Source organism: Heptranchias perlo, chromosome 30, assembly GCF_035084215.1.
Source record: "Heptranchias perlo isolate sHepPer1 chromosome 30, sHepPer1.hap1, whole genome shotgun sequence".
Classification (NCBI taxonomy): Eukaryota; Metazoa; Chordata; class Chondrichthyes; order Hexanchiformes; family Hexanchidae; genus Heptranchias; species Heptranchias perlo.
In genome coordinates, this window is record NC_090354.1 from 12,279,693 (window position 1) to 12,305,756 (window position 26,064).

General features: G+C 42.0%; 1 protein-coding gene across 1 annotated transcript; it reads right to left on the bottom strand.

The window, feature by feature from the left end:
- Nucleotides 1–1,287: 1,287 nt before the first annotated feature.
- Nucleotides 1,288–24,779, bottom strand: ptges3l (prostaglandin E synthase 3 like). Its single transcript, XM_067968918.1, has 8 exons — nt 24,576–24,779; nt 12,730–12,843; nt 11,789–11,855; nt 9,588–9,686; nt 8,246–8,332; nt 5,337–5,390; nt 3,096–3,120; nt 1,288–1,590 (listed from the first exon to the last, which is right to left on the bottom strand). The coding sequence occupies exons 1-8, from the start codon at nt 24,602–24,604 to the stop codon at nt 1,583–1,585; spliced, it is 483 nt and encodes a 160-aa protein (XP_067825019.1). The 5' UTR covers nt 24,605–24,779; the 3' UTR covers nt 1,288–1,582.
- Between the last annotated feature and the right edge of the window lie 1,285 nt (nt 24,780–26,064).

The window sequence follows — 26,064 nt, forward strand, 5'->3', positions numbered from 1 at the left end:
TCCTCCTCACTCTCTACTTTCCCTCCCATCTTTGTATCATCTGCAAACTTTGATACGGTACACTCGGTCCCCTCCTCCAAATCGTTAATATAGATTGTAAAGAGTTGGGGACCCAGCACCGACCCCTGCGGAACACCACTGGCTACTGGTTGCCAGTCCGAGAATGAACCATTTATCCCCACTCTCTGCTTCCTGTTAGATAACCAATCCTCCACCCATGCCAGAATATTACCCCCAATCCAATGATTCTTTATCTTGAGCAATAATCTTTTATGTGGCACCTTGTCGAATGCCTTCTGGAAGTCTAAATACACTACGTCCACTGGTTCCCCTTTATCCACCCTGTACGTTATGTCCTCAAAGAACTCAAGCAAATTTGTCAGACATGACTTCCCCTTCGTAAAGCCATGCTGACTTTGTCCTATTAAATTATGTTTATCCAAATGTTCCGCTACTGTCTCCTTAATAATAGACTCCAAAATTTTACCCACCACAGCTGTTAGGCTAACTGGTCTATAATTTCCAGCCTTCTGCCTACTACCCTTTTTAAATAAGGGTGTTACATTAGCAGTTTTCCAATCTGCCGGGACCTTTGCCGAGTCCAGAGAATTTTGGAAAATTATTACCAAAGCATTCACAATCCCTACTGCCACTTCCCTCAAGACCCTGGGATGTAAGCCATCAGGTCCAGGGGATTTATCCGCCTTGAGACCCATTAATTTACTGAGTACCAATTCCTTAGTGATTTTAATCGTATTTAGCTCCTCCCCCGCAAGAGCCCCCTGTTTGTCCAGTGTTGGGATATTCTTAGTGTCCTCTACCATAAAGACTGAAACAAAATATTTGTTCAGCATTTTTGCCATCTCCATGTTTCCCACCATTAATTTCCCGGTCTCATCCTCTAAGGGACCTACGTTTGCCTTAGCCACCCTTTTTCTTTTTATAAATCTGTAGAAACTCTTGCTATCTGTTTTTATATTTTTTGCTAATTTATTTTCATAATCTATCTTCCCTTTCTTAATCAATCCTTTAGTTACTTTTTGCTGTCTTTTGAAGACTTCCCAATCTTCTATCCTCCCACTAAGTTTGGCTACCTTATATGTCCTTGTTTTTAGTCGGATACTATCCTTAATAGTCTATAATCAGCTTTCAGTCCTCAAACTGAATCTTGTCAATCGAGTACTAAAAAGATCAGCTCCCAAGAATTAACAGTCTAAATGTTTCCTAGTCCTTTTTTTTTTGCATTGGAATAGCCTTTCAAAAAAAAGTTGCCTGCGACCAAATGGGTTTCTTTCATAAGTTCCTTTATTAGACTAGTGTAATACAATCCAGGTCACAAATACAGGAGCCGTTTCAAGACATGAACTGAACAGTTTGGATTTAACAGTCTTCTCTTACACCTGAAATCCAATAATCAGACAATCTTCCAACCTTCAGCAATTGCAATTGAGAGAAAGCCTCTTCAAGAATAGATTTAAAAGTTCAATACATAAACTGATTGTATTCACACTGTTTGTTCTGCCAGGGTCTTGGAATCCTTTGTAGATTCTTCCAGTTTTGTGCTGTTGCCATCCTTCTCTGGCTACAACTCTGGAGGTGGTAGTTGAAAATTAAAATAGTTTTCAGAATGATTTTGTCTTTTAACTAACCCAGTTAAATTCTTGGTAGATTAATAAGATAACTAATTTTTAATGTTATTAGTAGATACATATAAACAATCATACATTATGGTTAGTCTCTTAATTTGGAAAAAGAACTAAGATTTCTACAGTTTAAGTAGGGAAGCATAACAAGTTTGAGCCAATATGTTAGCATTTCTCAAAATCACCTTTATCTCTACTTCTTCACAATTGGGCTTATTGGGGGAAAGTGGTGTGAGAGTTAGTTAAGTTTATTTCCTGGTGATTCACAGATAACTGTGATAGAGAGGAATTTCCCAAAGCGTTTCTGCCTCCCCCAGGATCTGGTTACGGTGAGCTCGGATGGGCATGAGAGTCCTTTCTCAGCTTACTTTTTGTATTTTGAAGCCAAGCACTACTCACTGGCTACAAGTGTCTAGGTGTTTTGCTAACCTGTGCGTCACCCTTTCTTCCCCCAAATAAATCCTTCCAGGCTTTATTTTTTCATAGAAGAAACAAAACCAATTCTTAAATTTCAGATCTGTACATTGAGTATATACCTTTCTTTTGAATGGAACAGACATGCAAATTGTTCAGGACAATATCAGTCTTGCATCAGAGTTTATTCAAAAAGCCTCTATCAGCGATAATAATATCCACCCCCCATTCATACATGGGCTTCCTCTATAATTCAAGTTCCTAGCTTTTTTCTTCTCCCCATCAGATTATTAGGAAGAGGTCTACCCAACACAGTATAGATGAATCAAGATTGGTGTTAACTTCAACTATTATGAGTTAAAAACAGAAAATGCTGGAAAAGCTCAATAAGTCAGGCAGCATCTGTGAAGAAAGAAACAGAGTTAACATTTCAGGTCGAAGACCTTTCATCAGAACTGGCTGCCTGACTTGCTGAGCTTTTCCAACATTTTCTGTTTTTATTTCAGGTTTCCAGTATCCACAGTATTTTGCTTCTGTTATGAGTTAGCCTTTACAGTCAGTATATTCAGTCAGAGATACATGTATATAAATTTCAGCCAAGTGTTCTATACTTGCTGTTTTGGAGGAGTCCAATTTATGACATTGCATTTCCTTTTTGTCCACTTTTACGCAAGCTTTAACTTCCGAAAGTTTAAATGAAGCGATAAGCTTGTTTTGTGATAAAATCTAAAACCTCTTGCACAACTAAGTACCAAACCAAATCCAAAATAGCAGTTTCTACTGCAAAACTTTTTTCTCTAGATTGATCTTATCTATCTCTATATATTAAAAAACTTATGTCTGTATGTGCTTCCTGTCAACTTTTTCCTTTATAAATTCCTATGCCTACATTTATAATGGAATCTGCCCATGTAAACTTGTCTTGCTGTAATTACACTCTCCCCCCAGTGGAGGTGTTGCAGCAACATCACAGGCAATCGACTGGCATTCACACCAGCAATAGTGTTATAATTTACAGAGTGTTTTTCTTGAGCTTACCTTCAACACTGTCCAGAGGCTCATCCTAGAAAGAGAGAAGTTATGTAAAATGAATATGTAAAAACCAGAAAATGCTGCACATGCAAATGAAAGCCAAAGTACAACTGCCTGTGGGGAATTTCAACTCCCCCCACCCAGTGGAAACTGGGTGTGGAGGGCAGGGACAGTTAAAATGGAGTGGTGTTACCCACTCTGTCCCCCAACTGTCGTGATTTTAAATAGCCTGATTTTTCAGGCGTATGAGGTGCCCACCTGAGTCAGGCTGGAGCCTTATACATTTATGCAAATTGAAGTCCTATTATGTCAACAGGACTCTGAGGCCACCTTAACCAGGTAGTCAGCGGGCACCTCGACAGGAAGAACCTGGTCGAACCACCAGAGATGCCCATAAGATAAGTTTAAAACTTTCCTTTGTGGGGCCAGGATGAGCAGGAAGTCGGCCGGTGACATGTTAATGAGGCCCAACCTTTAAAATTGGCTGGGCCTCTTGCTGCCATTCCCAGACAGGCCAGCCACTCACTAAGCCGCTTTCCAGCCTGGGAGTAAAATTTCCCACCCCTGACATTAGGATAACTGTTCAAATTATAATTATTTCAAAATAAAGGTTTGATTCTAACACATTGCCTATATTTTATAATAGCCTACAGTCAACAACTGACTTTTGCAAAGTATGACGGTCATGGGTTTTACAAAATAAGAACGGTAGAACATTCGGTTTATTTCACAGTAAAGGAAAAAGACATCTGAAAATTCACAAAGGACAAAGTCATAGGTAAGTTGTGAATGCTTTCCTGCCTCATGATGGAAACTGGGTATTCTCATAGTTTATTAGTTTGCACAATTTTTATAATAGATTTCTTTTAATAGGGAAGTACTGAAAGTGCAAAGGAGCTGAGATGTTCAAATTGCGGTATGGGATGCTTTGTCTTTCAGATGACTGGCCAACATGTTGAAAATTCCTTCCTAAGTACTTGGATCAGATATGGCTGGGAAGCCAACTCCTCCCACATGGAGCTGTAATGAATATTTAGCAATATTTATCTAGCAATTTTATCGGGCCTGCAGAAAATTACAATTGTTTATTAAATCTGTTGACACGTACAGAAAGACATGTCACAGGGATAAGTGGAGCACAATTGTTGTAAAACATCTAAATATGGCAAATTTATAGCAGTAGTCAGAGAGGCATCAAAGTAATTACAGTACAATTAATGGAATACTCCAGGAAATGTTCATTAAGAAAAACGATACTCTATTTTCAGTGTCAAATACAAATGCCCTCTCAGTAGCTGATGTTGTTTTATTTTGCCTCAATTTAAAAAAAAAAATGTTCTCAGGATATGGGCAATACTGGTGAAGCCACTTTTATTACCCATCCATAGTTGCCCTGGGACAGTGATGGTCAGCCATCTTTTATATAAATAGTTGTAAGTGGCTTGCTAGGGCACTACAGAAGACATTTAAAGAGTCTACCACATATAGGTCCGACCAGGTACATTGATGAAACAGTTGGGTTTTTACAACATTTTTTTATTCAGGTGCCAGCTACAAATGATCAGAATTATTGAATTCAACTTCACAACCAGTCATGGTGGGATTTGAACTCCAGTACCACAACCACCGCACTAATGTGCCCATTCCTCTCCCAAGAGAATGCTGTTCCCTTTTAATGTAACTAAGATAAACAACCAAAGAAAACACTGGAAAATAAATTCAAAATTATCAATCCTTTGCCCTGCAGCACAAGACAAATGGTCTTGGTGACATTTCAACTCATCACTTGGTGCACACACACCACTCCCAGACATATGGGGTACATCATTCTCGGGCTTTTGTTGTCCGAGCCATTTTTGAAGAGGTGCATATCAGTTGTTGCATTACTGAGTTACTCTCCATAAAGGAGTTTCGCATTTCTCATAACTGAGCTCCACACTAATGGAAGTCACTATGTGAGGGTAGCTGTTCCAATTCTTACACCTGGAGCGATTGGCAGGCTCTCTTACGAGCGTAAAATTCCTCCCCGCCCATTTTTCTGTTTGCGTTGGGCCAAAGTGATCCAACAGCCCCAGGAACGGGTAGTCTGCCCTGTGATCTCCACTGTTGGGAATGTACTACAGACATTTTCTACTTTTTACCACAATGCGTCATTTTGGTCAGATAACAAAACTACAATAAATTGAAAGAAATTTGATTCCGTGTTTCTGTTAACTAAGAACCCATTCAGCATGGTTGAATATTTACATCTAAATCATCCATTGCAGGAGGTGGCCCAGTATCATTCAGATCTTTCATCATCTGAAAAAAAAAATTTAAGTTGAGAAAAAAAAATATGGTTCCATGCCAGAGTTTTATTTACTCATCAGTTTTAACTTCCAATTTCCAACTTAAAAAAGTGCAAACAATGAAGACCAGCTTTAAGAATATATTTCATAAATCACATTTTAAAGGGACTGTAGAGATATACCTTAAAACAAATGTAACTCCAACAGTTTCACATGCAGATGAGAGCAGCTAGGATCTTAAAACTTTCATTCATCAAATAAAATGGACAGCCATCAAAACTTATTCTTAACCATCTGGGACCACAGGTGAAATGTTGCCACATTTCAGACACTGCCAACAGGCATTCGCATTAGATGTTGGGAGGGACTGTATTATTGGTACGCAGCATCAGGTAGTCTCACTATGTCCAACATCCAGGAGGCCAGTTGCTGGTTGATTGGACAGGTGAGCTATCCAGTCCCCAGAGAGCTAGCAGAAGTCAAGCCCTTGATTTCCTGTCGATGGAGAGAACAAAAGAACAGAGAAACATATGTTCTGGGTCGGTTGGGACGAACTGCTGAGATGGGACAAATAAAGGACAGTCAACCTTAAGAACTAACCGTGGGCTGATTCAGTGAAAAGGCTGGCCAAAAGAAAGTATTACTTAGCCCACTAACAGAGGCAAGGTGGCATATTTTTATTATTTTATTTATTACATGGAGGGGCAGAGATCAAGTTAACGGTGAAATTTGCTGTAATGGTTAATCACTTACTGACTGTAAAATAAAGCAATTTAACAATTTGTATCTGGCTGTGTCTCGCTAAAGTGTTAATCAGTCCAGCTTTTGGACTGCAATATGCAAGAATTACAATATCCAATTTCTATTACAAGGGGATTTCAGTGTTTGGCTTCAAGGTCAGACTATCGTATAACTAGATTTTGGGTAGTATGGGTGAACTCCTAATTGTAAGGGACGCAAGGCCTGCTTATGGGAGAGACCAGTGCTGAACCTAAGAGACAATCTAAGATACATCCAAAATTCTTAACAATTGGTGACTGCTACCTGGGATATTGATTTACACTGGTGAGGAAGACAACCTAAAATGTCTCAAATTTAAAAGTGAACGGAACAGAAAACAGTGATATTTTAAAATATCAACCAAAGAGGAAAAAATTGAATTAGCATGATTAGTGGCTGATGAAAAAACAGCATGGAGGCAGGGATAGAAGGAAGCTGATTAGTGGACAACACCTGGATTGAGTGGCATGAGGGGCAGTTCATATCAAAAGGGAAAGCAACAGGAGCAGGGCTCATATGCAAAGCAAAAAAGGAAAGAGTTGGGTGAGTATATCAGGAAATTGGGCTTAGTAGAGGGTCAGCTGGGAGCAGTAAAGTGCAGGAGTTGGGGGTGCTGAGGGAGGGAGGGAATGGGAAATCCAGGAACTAGGGCCATTGGATGGCTTCTAGTAGTTTATACATGATGCATCAAGTGGCAATAAAATTGCACTCTATGCATAGGTTGTAATGGAGACTGGACCCCAAAGAGGCTTGTGGAGTTGTATTGAGGTTGTTTGGGTTAGAACATCAACTGGGCATATAGGGCTGTGAAGTATCAGTGGAAAGTATACCTGAGCTCAGGCAGGTCTGAGGCACAGCTGGGAGCATGCTTGGATGGGTAGAACTGATAAATTATTTATGTTTATTATCTTTTGAATGTTATTGTTGAGGGTATACAATGAGAAGGACAGAAAACTGTCATGGCAACTGCACCTCGAAGAAGTTTTTTTTGTTGAAATGCAATTGAGGGAAAAGTGAAATTAGGAAGAAATATTATAGATTTTCTTTAATCAAACTAATGAATAGTTAAATGAAAATAGAAAATAACCAATTTGAAATGAGAAAAAAAAAGGCTTAAGCATTTAGAATCATAGAATCATAGAATGATACAGCAAAGAAGGGGGCCATTTGGCCCATCATGCCTGTGACAGCGCTTTGCAAGAGCTATCCAATTAGTCCTACTCCCCTGCGCTATCCCCATAGCCCAGCAAATTTTTCCCCTTCAAGTATTTATCCAATTGCCTTTTGAAAGTTATTATTGAATCTGCTTCCACCGCCCTTTCACGTAGTGCATTCCAGATCATAACAACTCGCTGTGTAAAATAATTTCCCCTCATCTCGCCTCTGGTTCTTTTACCAATTACCTTAAATCTGTGTCCTATGGTTACCGACCTTCTGCCACTTGAAACAGTTTCTCCATATTTGCTCTGTCAAAACCCTTCATGATTTTGAACACCTCTATTAAATCTCCCCTTAACCTCCTCTGCTCTAAGGAGAACAACCAGAAAGAATGAAGAAAAGTTGGTTTGACGGTGATGATGTGCACAAATGTTTGTTATACTGATTGTTTTAATAATATAACCTACCATGAACACAATCAGGGGGCAAGAAGAAGGGAGGGTTCACAGAGTTTAGAGCTTTTGTTACATGCCACAACATTCCGACATGTATTTATAGTTATTTTTGCACAGCATATTTGTTATGGTGATAAGTTTGTGTTGCTTGCCATGAGTTATGTCACATGACTGGATATACATTTAAGTGATAGGAGGCCCAATGATAAAGAATATTTAGAAGCACCTCAACGAAGAGGAAAACAGCAACGATATGATGAAAATAGAAAAACAGCAAGTCAAATAGTTAGAGTGCCATGAAGTAAAATTAGCTTTGCACATTTAGAATATTACACTTATACAAATGAAGCAGTCTCCATGTTTTAAGATAATGTGCAGAATAGCACATTTGTTTTTTTAGTTGTCATTTGCAACTGAGGTGAGTTGCGGGTTTGTTTAACAGCAACTGGTCATACTCCACAGAAGTCCAACGTACATTTGTATAGCGTTCCAAGTCAATCATCTGATCATCATCGTCATGCCAATCCCTCCAGTTATCAAAGTCCACAACTAACCAGGCATGCTGTGGAAGAAAAACACACAGGAGTTTATATAAGACTCACAAGGGATTAAGCTTCCAGCCGATTCTGTAAACAGTAGAGGAACAAGTCATCCAGTGCATGGAGATGTCATTTTGCCTTTGGAACATGGGTATACACCCAATTCAGGCAGGATTACAAAAACAACTGAAGTCCACGGCAAAATCATATTTTGCAACTAAAATTCAGTAGAACTGGTACTTGTTAGTCAGTCAATCTCATTTAAAGATCATGGGGGCGCAATTTTTGTTTGCCCACCATTCCGTTGATGCTGAAATATAGGGCGGTCGGCAGACAAAGATTGCAAACAAAAAATCTGCCCCCCCGATGGTCAACCGACTTGATTTTCGTGTTGGCCTTGAAATGGGCGGTCAGCACTCCTGTCTGAAACAGATGGGAGCCTTAATTCAATATTTAAATGAGGTTTCTATGCCAAAGTAGGACTCAGACTCAATTTTCAGGTATCAGGGGGGAGACCGTTCACCATATATGTTTCGCTCATTGGTACTGAATGTGAAGCAGCCTAACTAGCAGACATTAAAGCAACCACTGGAGGCCAGCCTGGAAAAAGTACAGATAACATTTTCTAAATGATTTTTGTGGGGCTAGGAGCAGCACAAATGCTGGCAGCTCGCCGATATTTTGTAGATGAGGCCAAACCATGAAGATACTTTGTGTCTCATGCTGGTGCTCTCAGGCAGTCGTAGTGGACGCCTTGCCCACTTAATTTGCACCATAGTTGAAAAATCACCCTCTCCCCATAAGGCCAGATAGTGCAAGAAGTGGAAGTATCATATTAATGCTGAGCTAAAGTACACTAATCACACTGATATGCCTAAAACGACCGATCAAAGTGCATAAAAGACAGCAACTTGCCTTTATCATTACAAGGCAACAGTTTACCTTTGCCCTTTTTCCATTATGAAGTGAGCAAAACCACATAACTGTAGTGTTCCAAATCGAAAACCAGGAAATGTTTCCAGGCCTCTGCGAGTGCTTCTTCCAGGCACTTGGTGGTGCACAATAGTTGGCTATGTTGAAACCTGTATTCATCTCCACGTTTTTAACCCATGGGGGGGGGGGGGGGGGGGTGGGGGGAGGAGGAAGGGGAAAGGAAACCACATTCTCCATGTACACTGCAATACCCACAAATAGAATCTTCCATTGTTATAATTATGTCACTAAAATACTCCCAGTCATAGCCAATTTACCAATTCAAGTATTAGCCTGAAACCACACCTTGGTTTTGTCTTTTGTCAATCTTGGCCATGCTTTTTTACCATCAATTTTCCTCATGAACAGAGTTATCGACCTATCTGAACGCTTGTGCCTCGAATCCTGTCAATTGAAGGAAAAATAAAAGTGACTAAACCACAATAAAAAAATCATGTCTAAATTCCTATAACACATCATTACAGAATACCGTGCTGCTTTATTACAAGTTATGGAGTGTTTAATGATCACATTATACACTATTTATGGCCAAAACAACCTACATAGGAATCCATGTTCAGCTATATCCACTGTTCCACTGTCTGGACATATACAGCCTAAAAATTAGTCTGGGCCAGATTTGGGCCCAGGCTCGGTGCTACGCAACCAGCGTGTGCCCGAACCGAGAGGCCTGCGGATTGATGGGAATTTGTCCTCAGGCTTCATGAACACACTCAGCGTGAGCTACCAGTGCTGGTTGCACCTCCGCAGGTCACTCGTCTGAGTGAAGAGATCAATATTAGGCCATCTGCCTCACCAATAGTGGCACTCAGGTAAGTCCTGGGAGGGGGGATTAGAGCAGGCTACGGTGGTGGGGGGCGGGGGGGAAAGGTGATTGTGATTCCTGTGGGCTCCTGCTCCTCCTGGATCCACAGAATGGTTTTTTTTCAATAGCGGGGGCCACTGTAGAATCTAACACCTGCCCCGCTCATTGCCAACTAATTTCTCGATGGGGTCCTGCAAGAGACCTTAAGCCCCTAATTAACATATTCAAGGGGCCTAAGGTCTGTTTTAGGCATCTGGCTGGGACGCCTAAAAAAGGTACCAATGAATTTAACAGTGGGAACAACACTTGCTAAACTGATATGTTTCCACCAATTTCTATCCCATATTTCAGCTGGTCTTTAAGACTAACGAAAAGTACTGTTTTCAATTTAATGACAATGAGTGTTAATTGTATCCATATGCTTTATATCAATGAGTGTTAATTGTATTCAGGTGGTGCGTATCAATTGGGGATGCTCTTGTATCCATTTATATGAGACCCTATCTCGGGTCTGGTGTGGGTAATGTGGATCTCTGAGAATAAAGGCTTGGAAGCAACTGAAGACCAGGCTCTAGTATTCGATCCTTCACCAGCTAGCTATCCAATTTATTACAATGAAGTCTAATGGAACTTCCAAAGTTAACAACTGGATCATTCAGTGTACTTATCTTACCCATATTTAGATATGCTCAAGTCTGCGCCCCTTGGACTTGAAGGAGTGAAGATGGGAGCCATGCCAGGGAAATGATAGGGTTGAGAAACAGTGAGGGGTTTGCTGGGGATGAAAGCCTTGAAATTGTTGGTGAGGCAGAGGTTGAGCAAATCAACAGCGGTAGGGGTATTGTGATAAATGGAGGGCCAAAGGGAGCTTGAGAGTGTAAGCGACTTGGGGGGGAAGTTTTTTGGGAGCAGATGCAGAAGAAAGTGGGATTGAAGAGGTAGGGGGACATGGGTGGTAAGAGATAGAAGAAAGTGATTGAAGATAGTTTTGACGGTGAAACCACTGGAGTAGAGAGGCCACGGGGGATAGCATAGTTGAGGGGGATGGCCTTGAATATGGGTAGGAAAGTTTATGCGGAGGGAGAAATTTAGGGAGAATGGAGGACAGTGAAATTTGGAAGACAGCAGGCAAGGGGAGCTGAGGAGAAGATTGAAGTTGCCAAGGGGAAGGAATTGCTCAGTGCTGAAACAAGAATGAAAGGAGAATATCTCATGAAAAACTCAGGTGGGTACAAAATTCCCACTCCTAAAACATGCAAATCTAAAAGGCTATTCCCAGATGTTGACACATACACACTTTCTAGCAAGGATTATTGGAAAGAAACAAGAACATGAAAGCGAGCTAATTTTTCTCCTTAGCCCACTGGAACTAAAGTCAAATGTACTAGCTCAACTGCTGCTCTGGCTTTAAATCAACTAACAAGGAATTAAAGTTGGATCTTCTGGTTAGTGTAGCTTAGTACTACACAAGACTGTGCCTTCAGTCACTAGGCCATTAGTGGAAATGACTTTGATCTATTTTAAAACAATCTGGATTTAAATATTGAGTCAAAGCAATAAACTTCACATCACTCAGAATTGTAGTGCCAGGTTTTTCACTGAACACATGGCCAATGGACATGCCTTAGACTATCAATTTATCCAGGTAATATTGATGTTTCTCCACAAGGCACCTACTTACATTTGGATCCACTTTGGAATACAGTTCAATGTTATTGTAGAGTTCTGTGTTATCTGCTGATTTGCAACTGTCAAAGTTAAAATGGAAAAAAATGCCAACAATTATATTAATTCACATTCTCTCATATAAATATGTAAATGATTACCTGCAGTTACAAGCTACATATTTTATTTCCCACAAATAAAGTTGATTTAGTAGTTTCCTAGTCATCAGTCATGCACAACTACAAGGAGTTAATTCAGGTTACAGTCACAATCTTGGGTGAGATGCATAACAGAAACAAAATGTCTCACTTCAGAAATCAAAATGAGCACAATTAATTTTAACTCATCCTCCTTACCCTGCATCACAATCTTTGGAAATTTAGGCTCATCTAGCCAGTGTCCCCGTGCCAAACTTTTTTCCCACCTCAACTATACAGATGGCCAATGAGCTAGGTGAAAGCAGTACAAAGCAACTAGTTCAAATTTCTCTCTCTATGAGTAGCATCTCACATCTGCTCCTCACAATGGTATGATTGAAATTGAGAATCCACTGAGCTGAGAATAAGTCTTCCTACTCCATGACACAGAAGATTGGAACTCCAGAACACTGTGCCATCTGGCTGCAGTTAAAATATTTAGTCTTAATCAACATTCAAGCTTTCTTATAGGTAGAGTTTTAGGCAATATCCATGGGGTAAGATAAGCAGCTTTTTTGGCAGATCGATTAAGGAACTGCTCTAAAAGGTCTGTCTACTAATTGTGGATCCTTCTACCCCCCTCTCCCAATGACAGCAGGCATACTAGGACAGGGAGTAGGACATTCGATGGCAGCTTAGTATCATATGTTGTCTGTTCACCATTACACCGTGTGAGTTCAAATTATCATTTAAATATACATGTACCAGTGATTAATGACTACAAAATAAATGAGTCACAGTAAACACAATGGTTTCCTACCTGAAGATCAGTCTGAATTTTTCAATTTGAACATCAACCTCCTTGCTATCTTCTACACAGAACTCAACAAAGACATAGTTCTTACGGTCATACCACTGTGTCTTTGCTGACTGTCTGAAGAAATAAAATATAAGTTAATCAGACGGCAGTCAGTCATTCTCTAAATCATTAAACTGTTAGCTTTTAAAAGTAGAACCATAAAGAAGCAAGTGTTTATTTTGAAGTTTTGGATGGTTACTTAAAAACTAAGTTAGGAGAGAAATTGATGAGAAATAGGTGTTGACCCCTTTATTTTAAATGAGTGTACTTCAATAATTGGACTTTCTACCCTACAAACGCATGAGTACCAATGGGCAGAGCGTGCTTCATGTATGCTCCACCCATTGGTATCGGACGTGGAGTGGCCAGTGATCCTTAACGTGGCTATGGGATGCCACTCTGGAATCAACACAGGTAAATGAGGACCGATCACGAACTTTCAATTTGTTAGAGTAAGATTTTGTTAGGTCCTTAATTAAAGAGGAAAACAAACAACTTGCATTTATATAGCACCTTTAACCTGGAAAAACATCCCAAGGCATAAATCAAAAAAATGGACGCTGAGACAAAGAAGCAGATATTAGGTGGGGTGATAAATGGCTTGGTCAAAGAGGTTGGTTTTAAGGAGGGTCTTAAAGGAGGGGAGGGAGATGGACAATTTGAATGGTTTGGGGTGGGAGTTCCAGACCTAGGCAGCTGAAAGTGCGGCCAATAGTGAAGTGAAGGGAGGGGAGGAATGCACATGAAGCCAGAATCGGAGGACTGGACAGTTGTGGTGGGGGGGGGGGGGGTGGCGGTGGTTGTATGGCTGGTAATAGTAACCTTCTCCAGCCCTACAACCCCCTCTGAATTCTCTGTCCCTCTATGCATCCCTCCCCTGCCCCTTTTGCCCCACCCTTGGAGGCCTTTCCTTCAGCCATCTAGGCCCCACACTCTGGAATTTCCCCCCTAAACTCCTCCGCCTCTTCACCTCCCTTTCTTCCTTTAAGGACCTCCTAACTTTTGGTCACTCCTCCTAATATCCCCTTCTTTGTCTTAGTGTCCATTTTTGTCTGATTTCGCTCCTGTGAAGCACCTTGGGTGGTTTTTCCACATTAAAGGGGATATATAAATACATGTTGTTGTCACTGGTGAAGGTTACAGAGATAGGGTGGGGCAAGGCCATGAAAAAATGTAAACATGGGCTTGAAAATTTTAAATTTGAGGTTTTAGGGATATGGAGCCAATGTTGACCAGCGAGGACATGGGGCGATGGGTTAGCGAGACTCGGTGCTGGATAGGCTACGGGCAGCAGAGTTTTGGATGAACTGAAGTTTAGAGAGAGTGGAGGATGGGAGGCCAGCCAGGAGAGCATTGGAATAGTCAAGTCTGGACAAAGGCATGGATGGGGGTTTCACCAGCAGGTGAGCTGAGATGTGGCAGAGATGGAAGCAGGCAATCTTTGTGATGGAAAGGATATGAGGTTGGAAGCTCAACTCAGGGTTGCAAACAGTCTGGTTCAGCCTGAGAGGGTGGCCAGTGGCAATGATATGAACTGTTTAACTGGAGGAACTTGCAGCTCATCCAAGACTGGATGTTGGACATGCAGTCTGACAGCTCAGCGACTGTGTCGATAGAGGTGATGAAGAGTTACAGCTGGGTGTTATCAGCGAACATGCGGAAGCTGACCTCACATCTGCGGATGAGGTTGGCAAGGTGTAGCATGTAGTTGAGGAAGAGCAACGGGCCAACAGGTAGATCTTTGGGGACTCCGGAGGTAACAGTCAAGGGGCAGGAAGAGAAGCCATTGCTGGAGCTGCTCTGACTATGACTGAATAGGTAAGATTTGAACCAAGGGAGGACAGTCCCAATGAGCAGGACAACAGAGATGAGATGTTGAATTTACTACGGTCACTGTCAGAGATATTCTCCTTTATGTCATTAAAAGAATTTCAGTCCCTATGCTCCAAACATTCCAACTGGTAGTTGCAACATGAAGAAAAAGACTTGCATTTATATAGTGCCTTTCACAATCTCAGGACATCCCAAAGCACTTTACAGCCATTGAAGTACTTTTTGAAGTGTAGTCACTGTTGTACTGTAGGAAATGCGGCAGCGAGTTTGCACATAGCAAGCTCCCACAAACAGCAATATGATAATGATCAGATAATCTGTTTTAGTGATGTTGCTTGAGGGATAAATGTTGACCAGGAAACTGGGGAGAACTCCCCTGCTCTTCTTCAAAATAGTGCCATGGGATCGTTTATATCCACTTGAGAGGGTAGAAGGAGCCTCAGTTTAACATCTTACATAAGAGAGGGCACCTCCAACAGTACAGTGCTCTGTCAGTACTACACTAGATTATCAGGCTGGATTTTGTGCTCAAGTTCCTGGAGTGGGATGTGAACCCACAGCCTTCTAACTCAGAGACAAGAGTGCTACAAACTGAGCAACAACTGGCATGTATGCAAGTTTGCACACAAGTTTCTGTAATTCTTGAGCTAACCATTAGTAGGCCTATGAGTAGGTAGCATACCCTTCATTCATTTCCCTCCTTGCGAGGAATAGTATGTTCTCAGCTAAGCCTCCACGCATGTTTGCAAGCACCCACATTCAGATATCTGTTTTCCCTGGCTAAAGAGCGATGTGAAGCCGGCAGCATAACTTAGTGTAATTGCCCTTGATTTTGAACAGCCTAGAGCTACAAAAATCCAGATTCTTACAAAAGGTCACAAAGTACAAGTTGGTGCTATAAAACTGGAATTATGAATAAAATTAACAGGTTATGTCTCTTGCCTAGGCATGTTTTAGTAATGTAGGCACTAAAATTTGTTATGATAGTTTTATTGTACATTATGAAGTCCCTCCAATTTCAGATTTTATTATGAATTTAATCAAGACCCTAACAAGACATGAACTGTGCACTTACATTGTTTTGACACAATTACCTTACAATGGCAAAACAAATGTCAGGCATCACATTATAAAAGACACTGCTCCATTACACCATGGTGCTGTGATATGAACTGGTCAGCATGTGCATCGCAGATAATATCAACATACCAAACACCCCTTTGTGGTGTGTATTGTGCGGCTGCATTATTGATGTTACTAAGCTTGAATGAGGAAATCCTGACCTAAAAATGTATATATAGTGTGTAGAGTAAGACTGAGTTCAGTTACTATTTAGTGCAGGAAGAAAATTTCGACATGTCACCAGAGCTGTGAACTCTTACAGCCACAAGTTAAATTTCAAAATCTAAAATCAGAACCAGGAAAATGTTACAAGATAAATTCGTAAACAGCAAATACATAAAGTGAACCCATTTAAACCAATGGAGCTGGGTTTACTTTTTAGAGTAACAAAGTTCATTACGAATGACAGTCACTTATTTGGGCATACAAATCTGATGTGACAACTCAAAAGTCATATATAGGTACCACAGTCTACACCTATGTGGAACTTTATTTTAACATTAGCAGATTTCCTGTTGCACTGCTCTGAAATCTGGACCATGCGTGTAAAGTTTAGCTGCTAACCTGCCCTTTAAGGACACTACTCAAGCATTCCCTATGGAAATCCAGATAATTGAACTTGGTCAATTGAAGGTCGGTAAAATACTAGTAAATTTCAAGTTCCAGCTCAATTACTGGTTTTCTCTTCTTCAAAAATATATCAATAAAATAGATTGATGTGCACTGCATCTTGAATTCTGTATGATAAATGTGACAAAATGTAATTAAAGAACTATCACAAATAATACAAAACTATCAAGTTGCTCCTCCAATATGGCATTATAAAGTCACACCTACAAGGGACCATATGTGAGTGACTCTAACGTTTTTCTTAAAAAGAATGCAAACTTTCCAATTTACCAGAGTGTTCTGGAAAGATTTGTGCACGTGGAACTGCTCGAGCACAGCGGAGGCAGGGAAAATGACAATGAAAATCCAGAGTGAAGGAGAGCTTCTTTTTTTTTGATCCGCCAAAGCTCTTGATATGCATAGGATTCTGCAAATCAAATTACTGTGAAATCCATCTGAGTAGAATTTTTGTTTGCCTTAAATGGATTACACATTCTCTCCATGTAGCGATAAACACCATTTACTCAAGCTCAGAGAATTTAGACACAGGTTGGCTCGAATTCAGGTTGAGGAATCCCAAGTGCATATAGGCTGCTGGGGTTTAACCAGCTAAAACAATGCAGCTTGTCACCACAAAGCACTGGTATGATTCATGCTGCCTCTCCAGTTAGGACTGTACAAACATTATCTGAAGCTGAATGGGAAGAATTCCAGCCCCCATTGTCAAGTCTACCCCTCCACATCCCTTTAGTTAATTAGGCTGAATCAGCAATCTAAATAAAATAGACCTGTTTGGTGCAGGTGTTGGATTACTGAATCTGCCATGAGGATCGACTTGGTTCCAATCTCCCATGCAGTCATCTATCCTCACGTATATCTTGGATTTGGAGTACACAACCCAGATAAAAATCAAGATTCAGCCATTTATAACCCCTCCCTCAGCTTCCAGCATCTTCATGAAGACTACATAGAGAACTTCCAGCATCTTCATGAAGACTACATGGAGAACTTCCAGCATCTACAGGTAGGCCAAATAAAGAACTTCAAATGGCAGCCATTCAGATTCCATAAGAACATAAGAAATAGGAGCAGGAGTAGGCCATACGGCCCCTCAAGCCTGCTCCGCCATTCAATCAGATCATGGCTGATCTTTGACCTCAACTCCACTTTCCCGCCTTGATTCCCCTAGAGTCCAAAAATCTATCCATCTCAGCCTTGGATATACTCAATGACTCAGCATCCACAGCCCTCTGGGGTAGAGAATTCCAAAGATTCACAACCCTCTGCGTGAAGAAATTCCTCCTCATCTCAGTCTTGAATGGCCGACCCCTTATTCTGCGACTATGCCCCTTAGTTCTAGACTCTCTAGCCAGGAGAAATAATCTCTCAGCATCTACCCTGTCAAGCCCCCTTATAATCTTATATGTTTCAATTAGATCACCTCTCATTCTTCTAAACTCCAGAGAGTACAGGCCCATTCTATTCAACCTCTCTTCATAGGGCAACCCTCTCATCCCAGGAATTAATCTAGTGAACCTTTGTTGCACCGCCTCTAAGGCAAGTATATCCTTCCTTAGATAAGGAGACTAAAATTGTATGCAGTACTCCAGGTGAGGTCTCACTAAAGCCCTGTACAACTGTAATAAGACTTCCCTACTCTTATACTCCAGCCCTCTTGCAATGAAGGCCAACATGCCATTTGCCTTTCTAATTGCCTGCTGTACCTGCATACTAACTTTTTGTGTTTCTTGTACGAGGACACCCAAGTCTCTCTGAACACCAACATTTAATAGTTTCTCACCATTTAAAAAATATTCTGTTTTTCTATTCTTCCTACCAAACTGAATAACCTCATATTTCCCCACATTATACTCCATCTGCCACCTTCTTGCCCACTCATTTAATCTATCTATATTGTGTTGCAGACTCTTTGTGTCCTCCTCACAGCTTACTTTCCCACCTAGTTTTGTATCATCAGCAAACTTGGATACATTACACTCGGTCCCTTCATCTAAGTCATTAATATAGATTGTAAATAGCTGAGGCCCAAGCACCAATCCTTGCGGCACCCCACTAGTTACAGCCTGCCAACCTGAGAATGACCCATTTATCCCTACTCTCTGTTTTCTGTCCTTTAACCAATCCTCTATCCATGCTAATATATTACCTCCAACCCCATGAGCCCTTACCTGTGTAACAACCTTTTATGTGGCACCTTATCGAAAGCCTTTTGCAAATCCAAATATACAACATCTACTAGTTCACCTTTATCTACCCTGCTAGATACATCCTCAAAAAACTCTAATAAATTTGTCAAATATAAGTTCCCTTTCATAAAACCATGTTGATTCTGCCTAATCATATTATGATTTTCTAAGTGCCCTGTTACCAGTTCCTTAGTTATGCATTCCAGCATTTTCCCGACGACCTGTAGTTCCCTGTTTTCCCTCTCCCTCCCTTCTAGAATAGTGGGGTAACATTTTCTACCTTCCAGTCCACTGGGACCGTTCCAGAATCTAGAGAATTTTGGAAGATCATAACCAATGCATCCACTATCTCTGCAGCCACCTCTTTTAGAACCCTAGGATATAGGCCATCAGGTCCAGGGGATTTGTTGGCTTTTAGTCCCATTAGTTTGTCCAGTACTTTTTCTCTAGTGATAGTAAATGTTTTAAGTTCCTCACTCTCATTTACTCCTTGGTTCCCCACTATTTTTGGTATGCTTTTTGTGTCTTCTACTGTGAAGACAGATACAAAATATTTGTTTAACACATCTGCCATTTCCTAAGGGTACGGTAGCATAGTGGTTATGTTACTAGGCTAGTAATCCGGAGGCCTGGACTAAAAATCCAGAGTCATGAGTTCAAATCCCGCCATGGCAGCTGGCGAATTTAAATTCAATGAATTTAATTAAATTCAATTAATTAAATAAAAATCTGGAATTAAAATACTAGTATCAGTAATGATGGCCATGAAACTACCGGATTGTCGTAAAAACCCATCTGGTTCACTAATGTCCTTTAGGGAAGGAAGCCTGCCGCCCTTACCCGGTCTGGCCTATATGTGACTCCAGACCCACAGCAATGTGGTTGATTCTTAATTGCCCTCTGAAATGGCCTAGCAAGCCACTCAGTTGTAAAATCTCGCTACGAAAAGTCATAACAAGAATAAAACCGGACGGACCACCCGGCATCGGACCACTAGGCACCGGACACGACAACGGCAAATCACCAAGCCCAGTCGACCCTGCAAGGTCCTCCTTACTAACATCTGGGGACTTGTGCCAAAATTGGGAGAGCTGTCCCACAGACTAGTCAAGCAACAGCCTGACATAGCCATACTCACAGAATCATATCTTTCAGCCAACGTCCCAGACTCTTCCATCACCATCCCTGGGTATGTCCTGTCCCACCGGCAGGACAGGCCTACCAGAGGTGGCGGTACAGTGATATACAGTCAGGAGGGAGTGGCCCTGGGAGTCCTCAACATTGACTCTGGACCCCATGAAATCTCATGGCATCAGGTCAAACATGGGCAAGGAAACCTCCTGCTGATTACCACCTACCGTCCTCCCTCAGCTGATGAATCAGTCCTCCTCCATGTTGAACACCACTTGGAGGAAGCACTGAGGGTAGCAAGGGCACAAAATGTACTCTGGGTGGGGGACTTCAATGTCCATCACCAAGAGTGGCTCGGTAGCACCACTACTGACCGAGCTGGCCGAGTCCTGAAGGACATAGCTGCTAGACTGGACCTGCGGCAGGTGGTGAGCGAACCAACACGAGGGAAAAACTTACTTGACCTCGTCCTCACCAATCTACCTGTCGCAAATGCATCTGTCCATGACAGTATTGGTAGGAGTGACCACCGCACAGTCCTCGTGGAGATGAAATCCCGTCTTCGCACTGAGGACACCATCCAACGTGTTGTGTGGCACTACCACCGTGCTAAATGGGATAGATTCAGAACAGATCTAGCAGCTCAAAACTGGGCATCCATGAGGCGCTGTGGGCCATCAGCAGCAGCAGAATTGTATTCCAGCACAATCTGTAACCTCATGGCCCGGCATATTCCTCACTCTACCATTACCAACAAGCCAGGGGATCAACCCTGGTTCAATGAGGAGTGTAGAAGAGCATGCCAGGAGCAGCACCAGGCGTACCTAAAAATGAGGTGCCAACCTGGTGAAGCTACAACTCAGGACTACATGCATGCTAAACAGCGGAAGCAACATGCTATAGACAGAGTTAAGCGACTCCACAACCAACGGATCAGATCAAAGCTCTGCAGTCCTGCCACATCCAGTCGTGAATGGTGGTGGACAATTAAACAACTAACGGGAGGAGGAGGCTCTGCAAACATCCCCATCCTCAATGATGGCGGAGTCCAGCACGTGAGTGCAAAAGACAAGGCTGAAGCGTTTGCAACCATCTTCAGCCAGAAGTGCCGAGTGGATAATCCATCTCAGCCTCCTCCCGATATCCCCACCATCACGGAAGCCAGTCTTCGGCCAATTCGATTCACTCCACGTGATATCAAGAAACGGCTGAGTGCACTGGATACAGCAAAGGCTATGGGCCCTGACAACATCCCAGCTGTAGTGCTGAAGACTTGTGCTCCAGAACTAGCTGCGCCTCTAGCCAAGCTGTTCCAGTACAGCTACAACACTGGCATCCACCCGACAATGTGGAAAATTGCCCAGGTATGTCCTGTCCACAAAAAGCAGGACAAATCCAATCCGGCCAATTACCGCCCCATCAGTCTACTCTCAATCATCAGCAAAGTGATGGAAGGTGTCGTCGACAGTGCTATCAAGCGGCACTTACTCACCAATAACCTGCTCACCGATGCTCAGTTTGGGTTCCGCCAGGACCACTCGGCTCCAGACCTCATTACAGCCTTGGTCCAAACATGGACAAAAGAGCTGAATTCCAGAGGTGAGGTGAGAGTGACTGCCCTTGACATCAAGGCAGCATTTGACCGAGTGTGGCACCAAGGAGCCCTACAAAAATTGAAGTCAATCGGAATCAGGGGGAAAACTCTCCAGTGGCTGGAGTCATACCTAGCACAAAGGAAGATGGTTGTAGTTGTTGGAGGCCAATCATCTCAGCCCCAGGGCATTGCTGCAGGAGTTCCTCAGGGCAGTGTCCTAGGCTCAACCATCTTCAGCTGCTTCATCAATGACCTTCCCTCCATCATAAGGTCAGAAATGGGATGTTCGCTGATGACTGCACAGTGTTCAGTTCCATTCGCAACCCCTCAGATAATGAAGCAGTCCGAGCCTGCATGCAGCAAGACCTGGACAACATCCAGGCTTGGGCTGATAAGTGGCAAGTAACATTCGCGCCAGATAAGTGCCAGGCAATGACCATCTCCAACAAGAGAGAGTCTAACCACCTCCCCTTGACATTCAACGGCATTACCATCGCCGAATCCCCCACCATCAACATCCTGGGGGTCACCATTGACCAGAAACTTAACTGGACCAGCCATATAAATACTGTGGCTACGAGAGCAGGTCAGAGGCTGGGTATTCTGTGGCGAGTGACTCACCTCCTGACTCCCCAAAGCCTTTCCACCATCTACAAGGCACAAGTCAGGAGTGTGATGGAATACTCTCCACTTGCCTGGATGAGTGCAGCTCCAACAACACTCAAGAAGCTCGACACCATCCAGGACAAAGCAGCCCGCTTGATTGGCACCCCATCCACCACCCTAAACATTCACTCCCTTCACCACCGGCGCACTGTGGCTGCAGTGTGTACCATCCACAGGAAGCACTGCAGCAACTCGCCAAGGCTTCTTCGACAGCACCTCCCAAACCCGCAACCTCTACCACCTAGAAGGACAAGGGCAGCAGGCGCATGGGAACAACACCACCTGCACGTTCCCCTCCAAGTCACACACCATCCCGACTTGGAAATATATCGCCGTTCCTTCATTGTCGCTGGGTCAAAATCCTGGAACTCCCTTCCTAACAGCACTGTGGGAGAACCGTCACCACACGGACTGCAGCGGTTCAAGAAGGCGGCTCACCACCACCTTCTCGAGGGCAACTAGGGATGGGCAATAAATGCCAGCCTTGCCAGCGACGCCCACATCCCGTGAACGAATAAAAAAAAATTAAAAAAAATAATTCCCCATTATAATTTCTCCTGTCTCAGCCTCTAAGGGACCAATGTTTACTTTTGCTACTCTCTTCCTTTTTACATACTTGTAGAAGCTCTTACAATACGTTTTTATATTTCTTGCCAGTTTACTTTCATATTCTATTTTCATCCTTTTTATCAATTTTTTGGTTGTCCTCTGTTGATTTCTAAAATTCTCCCCATCCCCAGGCTTATTACTCTTCTTGGCAACATTACAGGCCTCTTCTTTCAACCTAATACTCTCCTTAACTTCTTTAGTTAACCACGGGTGGATCATTTTTCCTGTGGAGTTTTTATTTCTCAATGGAATATATATTTGTTGAGAATATTGAAATATTTCTTTAAATGTTTGTCATTGCTTTTCAACTGTCAAACCCTTTAATTTAATTTCCCAATCTACCTTTGACAACTCGACCCTCATACCTTTGTAATTGGCTTGATTTAAGTTTAGGACTGTAGTTTCTGACTTAAGTTATTTTCAAACTCAATGTGAAATTCTATCATATTATGATCACTCTTCCTCACACGTTCTTTTACTGTGCGATTACTAATGAATCCTATCTCATTACATAATACAAGATCTAAAATAGCCTGTTCCCTGGTTAGTTCCATGACGTATTGCTCCAGGAAACCGTCTTGAATACTTTCCATGAACTCATCTTCCAAACTACCTTTGCCAATTTGATTTGCCCAGTCTATATGCAGATTAAAATCCCCCATGATGACTGCATTTCCTTTGTTACAAGTTCCTTTTATTTCATGATTAATACTCTGTCCAACAGTATTGCTACTATTAGGGGGCCTATAAACTACTCCCACCAATGTTTTCTTCCCTTTGTTATTTCTAATTTCCACCCATACTGATTCTATTTCCTGATCTTTCAAGCCAAGGTCCTTTCTCACCACTGTCCTTATGTCATCTTTTATTATTAGGGCTACACTCCCTCCTTTTCCATTCTGCCTGTCTTTTCTAAATGTCATGTACCCTGGAATATTTAGTTCCCAACCTTGGTCATTTTGCAACCATGGGGGTGATTTTAAACCTCAAGAACGGGTGGGTTGGGGGCAGGTGGGAGTTGAAAATAGTTGTTTTTTGGGTCGCGACCGCAACCCGGCTTTATTTCCGGGTGCTTAAAAGTACAGGCTTCCCACTGGGAATGCAAAGTCTGAAAATTTTGTGGTTGCAACCCAAAAACACAACTATTTTCAACTCCCACCTGCCCTGACTCTCTATCCCTTCTCTGCTTATCTTTACCCAAGTCATTACACTGTTCTATTGTTTTAACTTTTCTCATTAGATTTCTAAATTTCCCCTCACCTGACTCATCCCCCACCCCCCTTTTTAGTTTAAAGCACTATCTACAGCCCTAGTTATTCAATTCGCCAGGATGCTGGTCCCAGCCTGGTTTAAGTGGAGCCCGTCCCATCGGAACAGCTCCCTCTTTCCCCAGTACTGGTGCCAGTGCCCCATGAATTGAAACCCCTTCCTCCCACGCCACTCTTTGAGCCGCGCATTTAACTCTCTGATCGGTTTGTCTCTATGCCAAATTGCATGTGGCTCAGGTAGTAATCCAGAGATTATTACCTTTGAGGTTCTGCTTATTAATTTAGACCCCAGCTCCTCAAACTGTCTCAGCAGAACCACATTCTTAGTTGTACCCATGTCGTTGGTTCCTACGTGGACCACGACAACTGGATCCTCCCCCTCATGCTCCAAGTTCTTTTCCAGCCGCGAGGAGATGTCCTTAACCCTAGCACTGGGCAGGCAGCACAGCCTTCGGGACTCTCGGTCATGGCTGCAGAGAATAGTGTTGGTCCCCCTGACTATATTATCCCCTACGATTACCACATTCCTTTTTACTACCCACCCCGCACATTAACTTCCCCAGCACTTACATTAGATGAAGTGGCACCTTACAACCAAGTCAATAAAATTGTTAAGATTTTTGGTGGGTTTAGCCATTTCTAGTGAATATCAAGTCACTTGATTTTGATAGTTCGTGTAAGTTTAAAATAACAATATTCTTTGTTCCAAATCACTGTTAGCATTTCTGGGAGGTACATTCTTCATACATTATCATTACCGTTACATACCTGTAATCAATTCCTTCTGATATAGACATAGTCACCTCACCAAATTCCTACCAAAACTTCCAAAGAAAAAAAAAGTATAAAATTTCAGTCGCAGATTAAACGGTTGGAAAAGTTTGCTGAGAGTGTGTCTCATTCCAGTGTGTGAAGCAGAAACAGCTGCTGCTATTTTTGGTTGATCCCTCCCTTCGAGAATGCTTCTGCTTTCCCGATGTTTCTCCTGCTCCGCCTCCAACAACTGCCTTTCAGCTCGCTGGTTTATTGGGCTCCTGGCAAAAGTCAAAAAGCTCTTGGTTGTTTGGGATATGTAGTCATCGACTGTGCAATGTCGGGAAGAATCGAGATTGACCAAGGGAAATGTAGAGCTTTCTGTCATTGAAAGAGATGTTTATTTAGCAAGGACTGTTGGAAGGCTAAATATAGCAGTGAAGTTACCATGCGCCTTAATGGGGATAATACAGTCTGCACTGCCACTAGCACTCATAAACTACAAATTCATGTTATCCTGTACAAAACTTACCATTAATTATTATTTATCATAAGCATTTGCATATTTATTTTTGCCCACGGGGGTTTCATGCTGAGAACAGCCCCTTGTGATTGAACCATATAACGAGGAACTATGTTGACCAAGTTATTTGAACAGAAGTGATCCCAGAATTTAATTTATGCATATATTGTGACGTAGTTACATTAAAAAAGTCCTTGTATATAATTAGTGACACTTTTTCGTGTCAAAGTTGTATCTCAGCTAGAACTCAAAAATTCATGCTTTCCTTTTATTTGGTGTTTTTGTACAAGAAAATTCATGGCTATCTTCAAAGGGAATCGGTCTTTTTCAATTCCCGGGCAGACAGTCTTAGTATGTTCTGTGAATAGCCAATCTTGTTGTTAATCATAAACATTGTTATATGCCTCTCGGCTCCAATTTTTGGTGATGTTCAATAGACGCAGAGAGTAGGCAGCCTTAAGTTGACAGTTACATTCTGGAAGTAGTCTCTTACCCAGCCCTCTTCATTCAGCTACCAATGTTGATAGCTGTGGGAAACCCCAGGAATTTAAGCCCCAGGTGCCTAAAGGAGGGTCAGGTATCAGAGAACAGACACAATTGGAGAAATTAAAACACCGAAAAGTAAGTTAAATGATTTTGTTGTGAATTATGTAATTTTTTTGTGTTTATTATGTTAGAAACCATATTTTTAGTAATGTGTATCTAAGGTAACACAGGATAGCAGCTGAAAGGGTTTTCAAAAAATATCTTGAATGATTTCATTGGTTTCTATTCTTCTCCCTGCTGGTTGTTTTATTGGTTGCCTTTTGCTGACTGCTCTTACATATGAACAAATGGAAAGGACAGGATAAAACCATCAGGCCCATCAATGCTCCCCTATCTCTATTCTTGACTGTCGGGGTTTTTTTGCTCTGGTTTTTCATTGGCACATTTTTTTGCCGCTACAATTGTGAGTTTTATGAATATGAAATTTAAGCCAAT

Coding starts and splice junctions, on each gene's coding strand:
- ptges3l (XM_067968918.1), bottom strand. CDS start 24,604: ATGTCTATATCAGAAGGAATTGATTACAG. Junction 12,844..24,575: donor TCAGAAGGAATTGATTACAG/GTATGTAACGGT, acceptor TTATTTCTTCAG/ACAGTCAGCAAAGACACAGT. Junction 8,333..9,587: donor TGACAAAAGACAAAACCAAG/GTGTGGTTTCAG, acceptor TTTCTTCCACAG/CATGCCTGGTTAGTTGTGGA.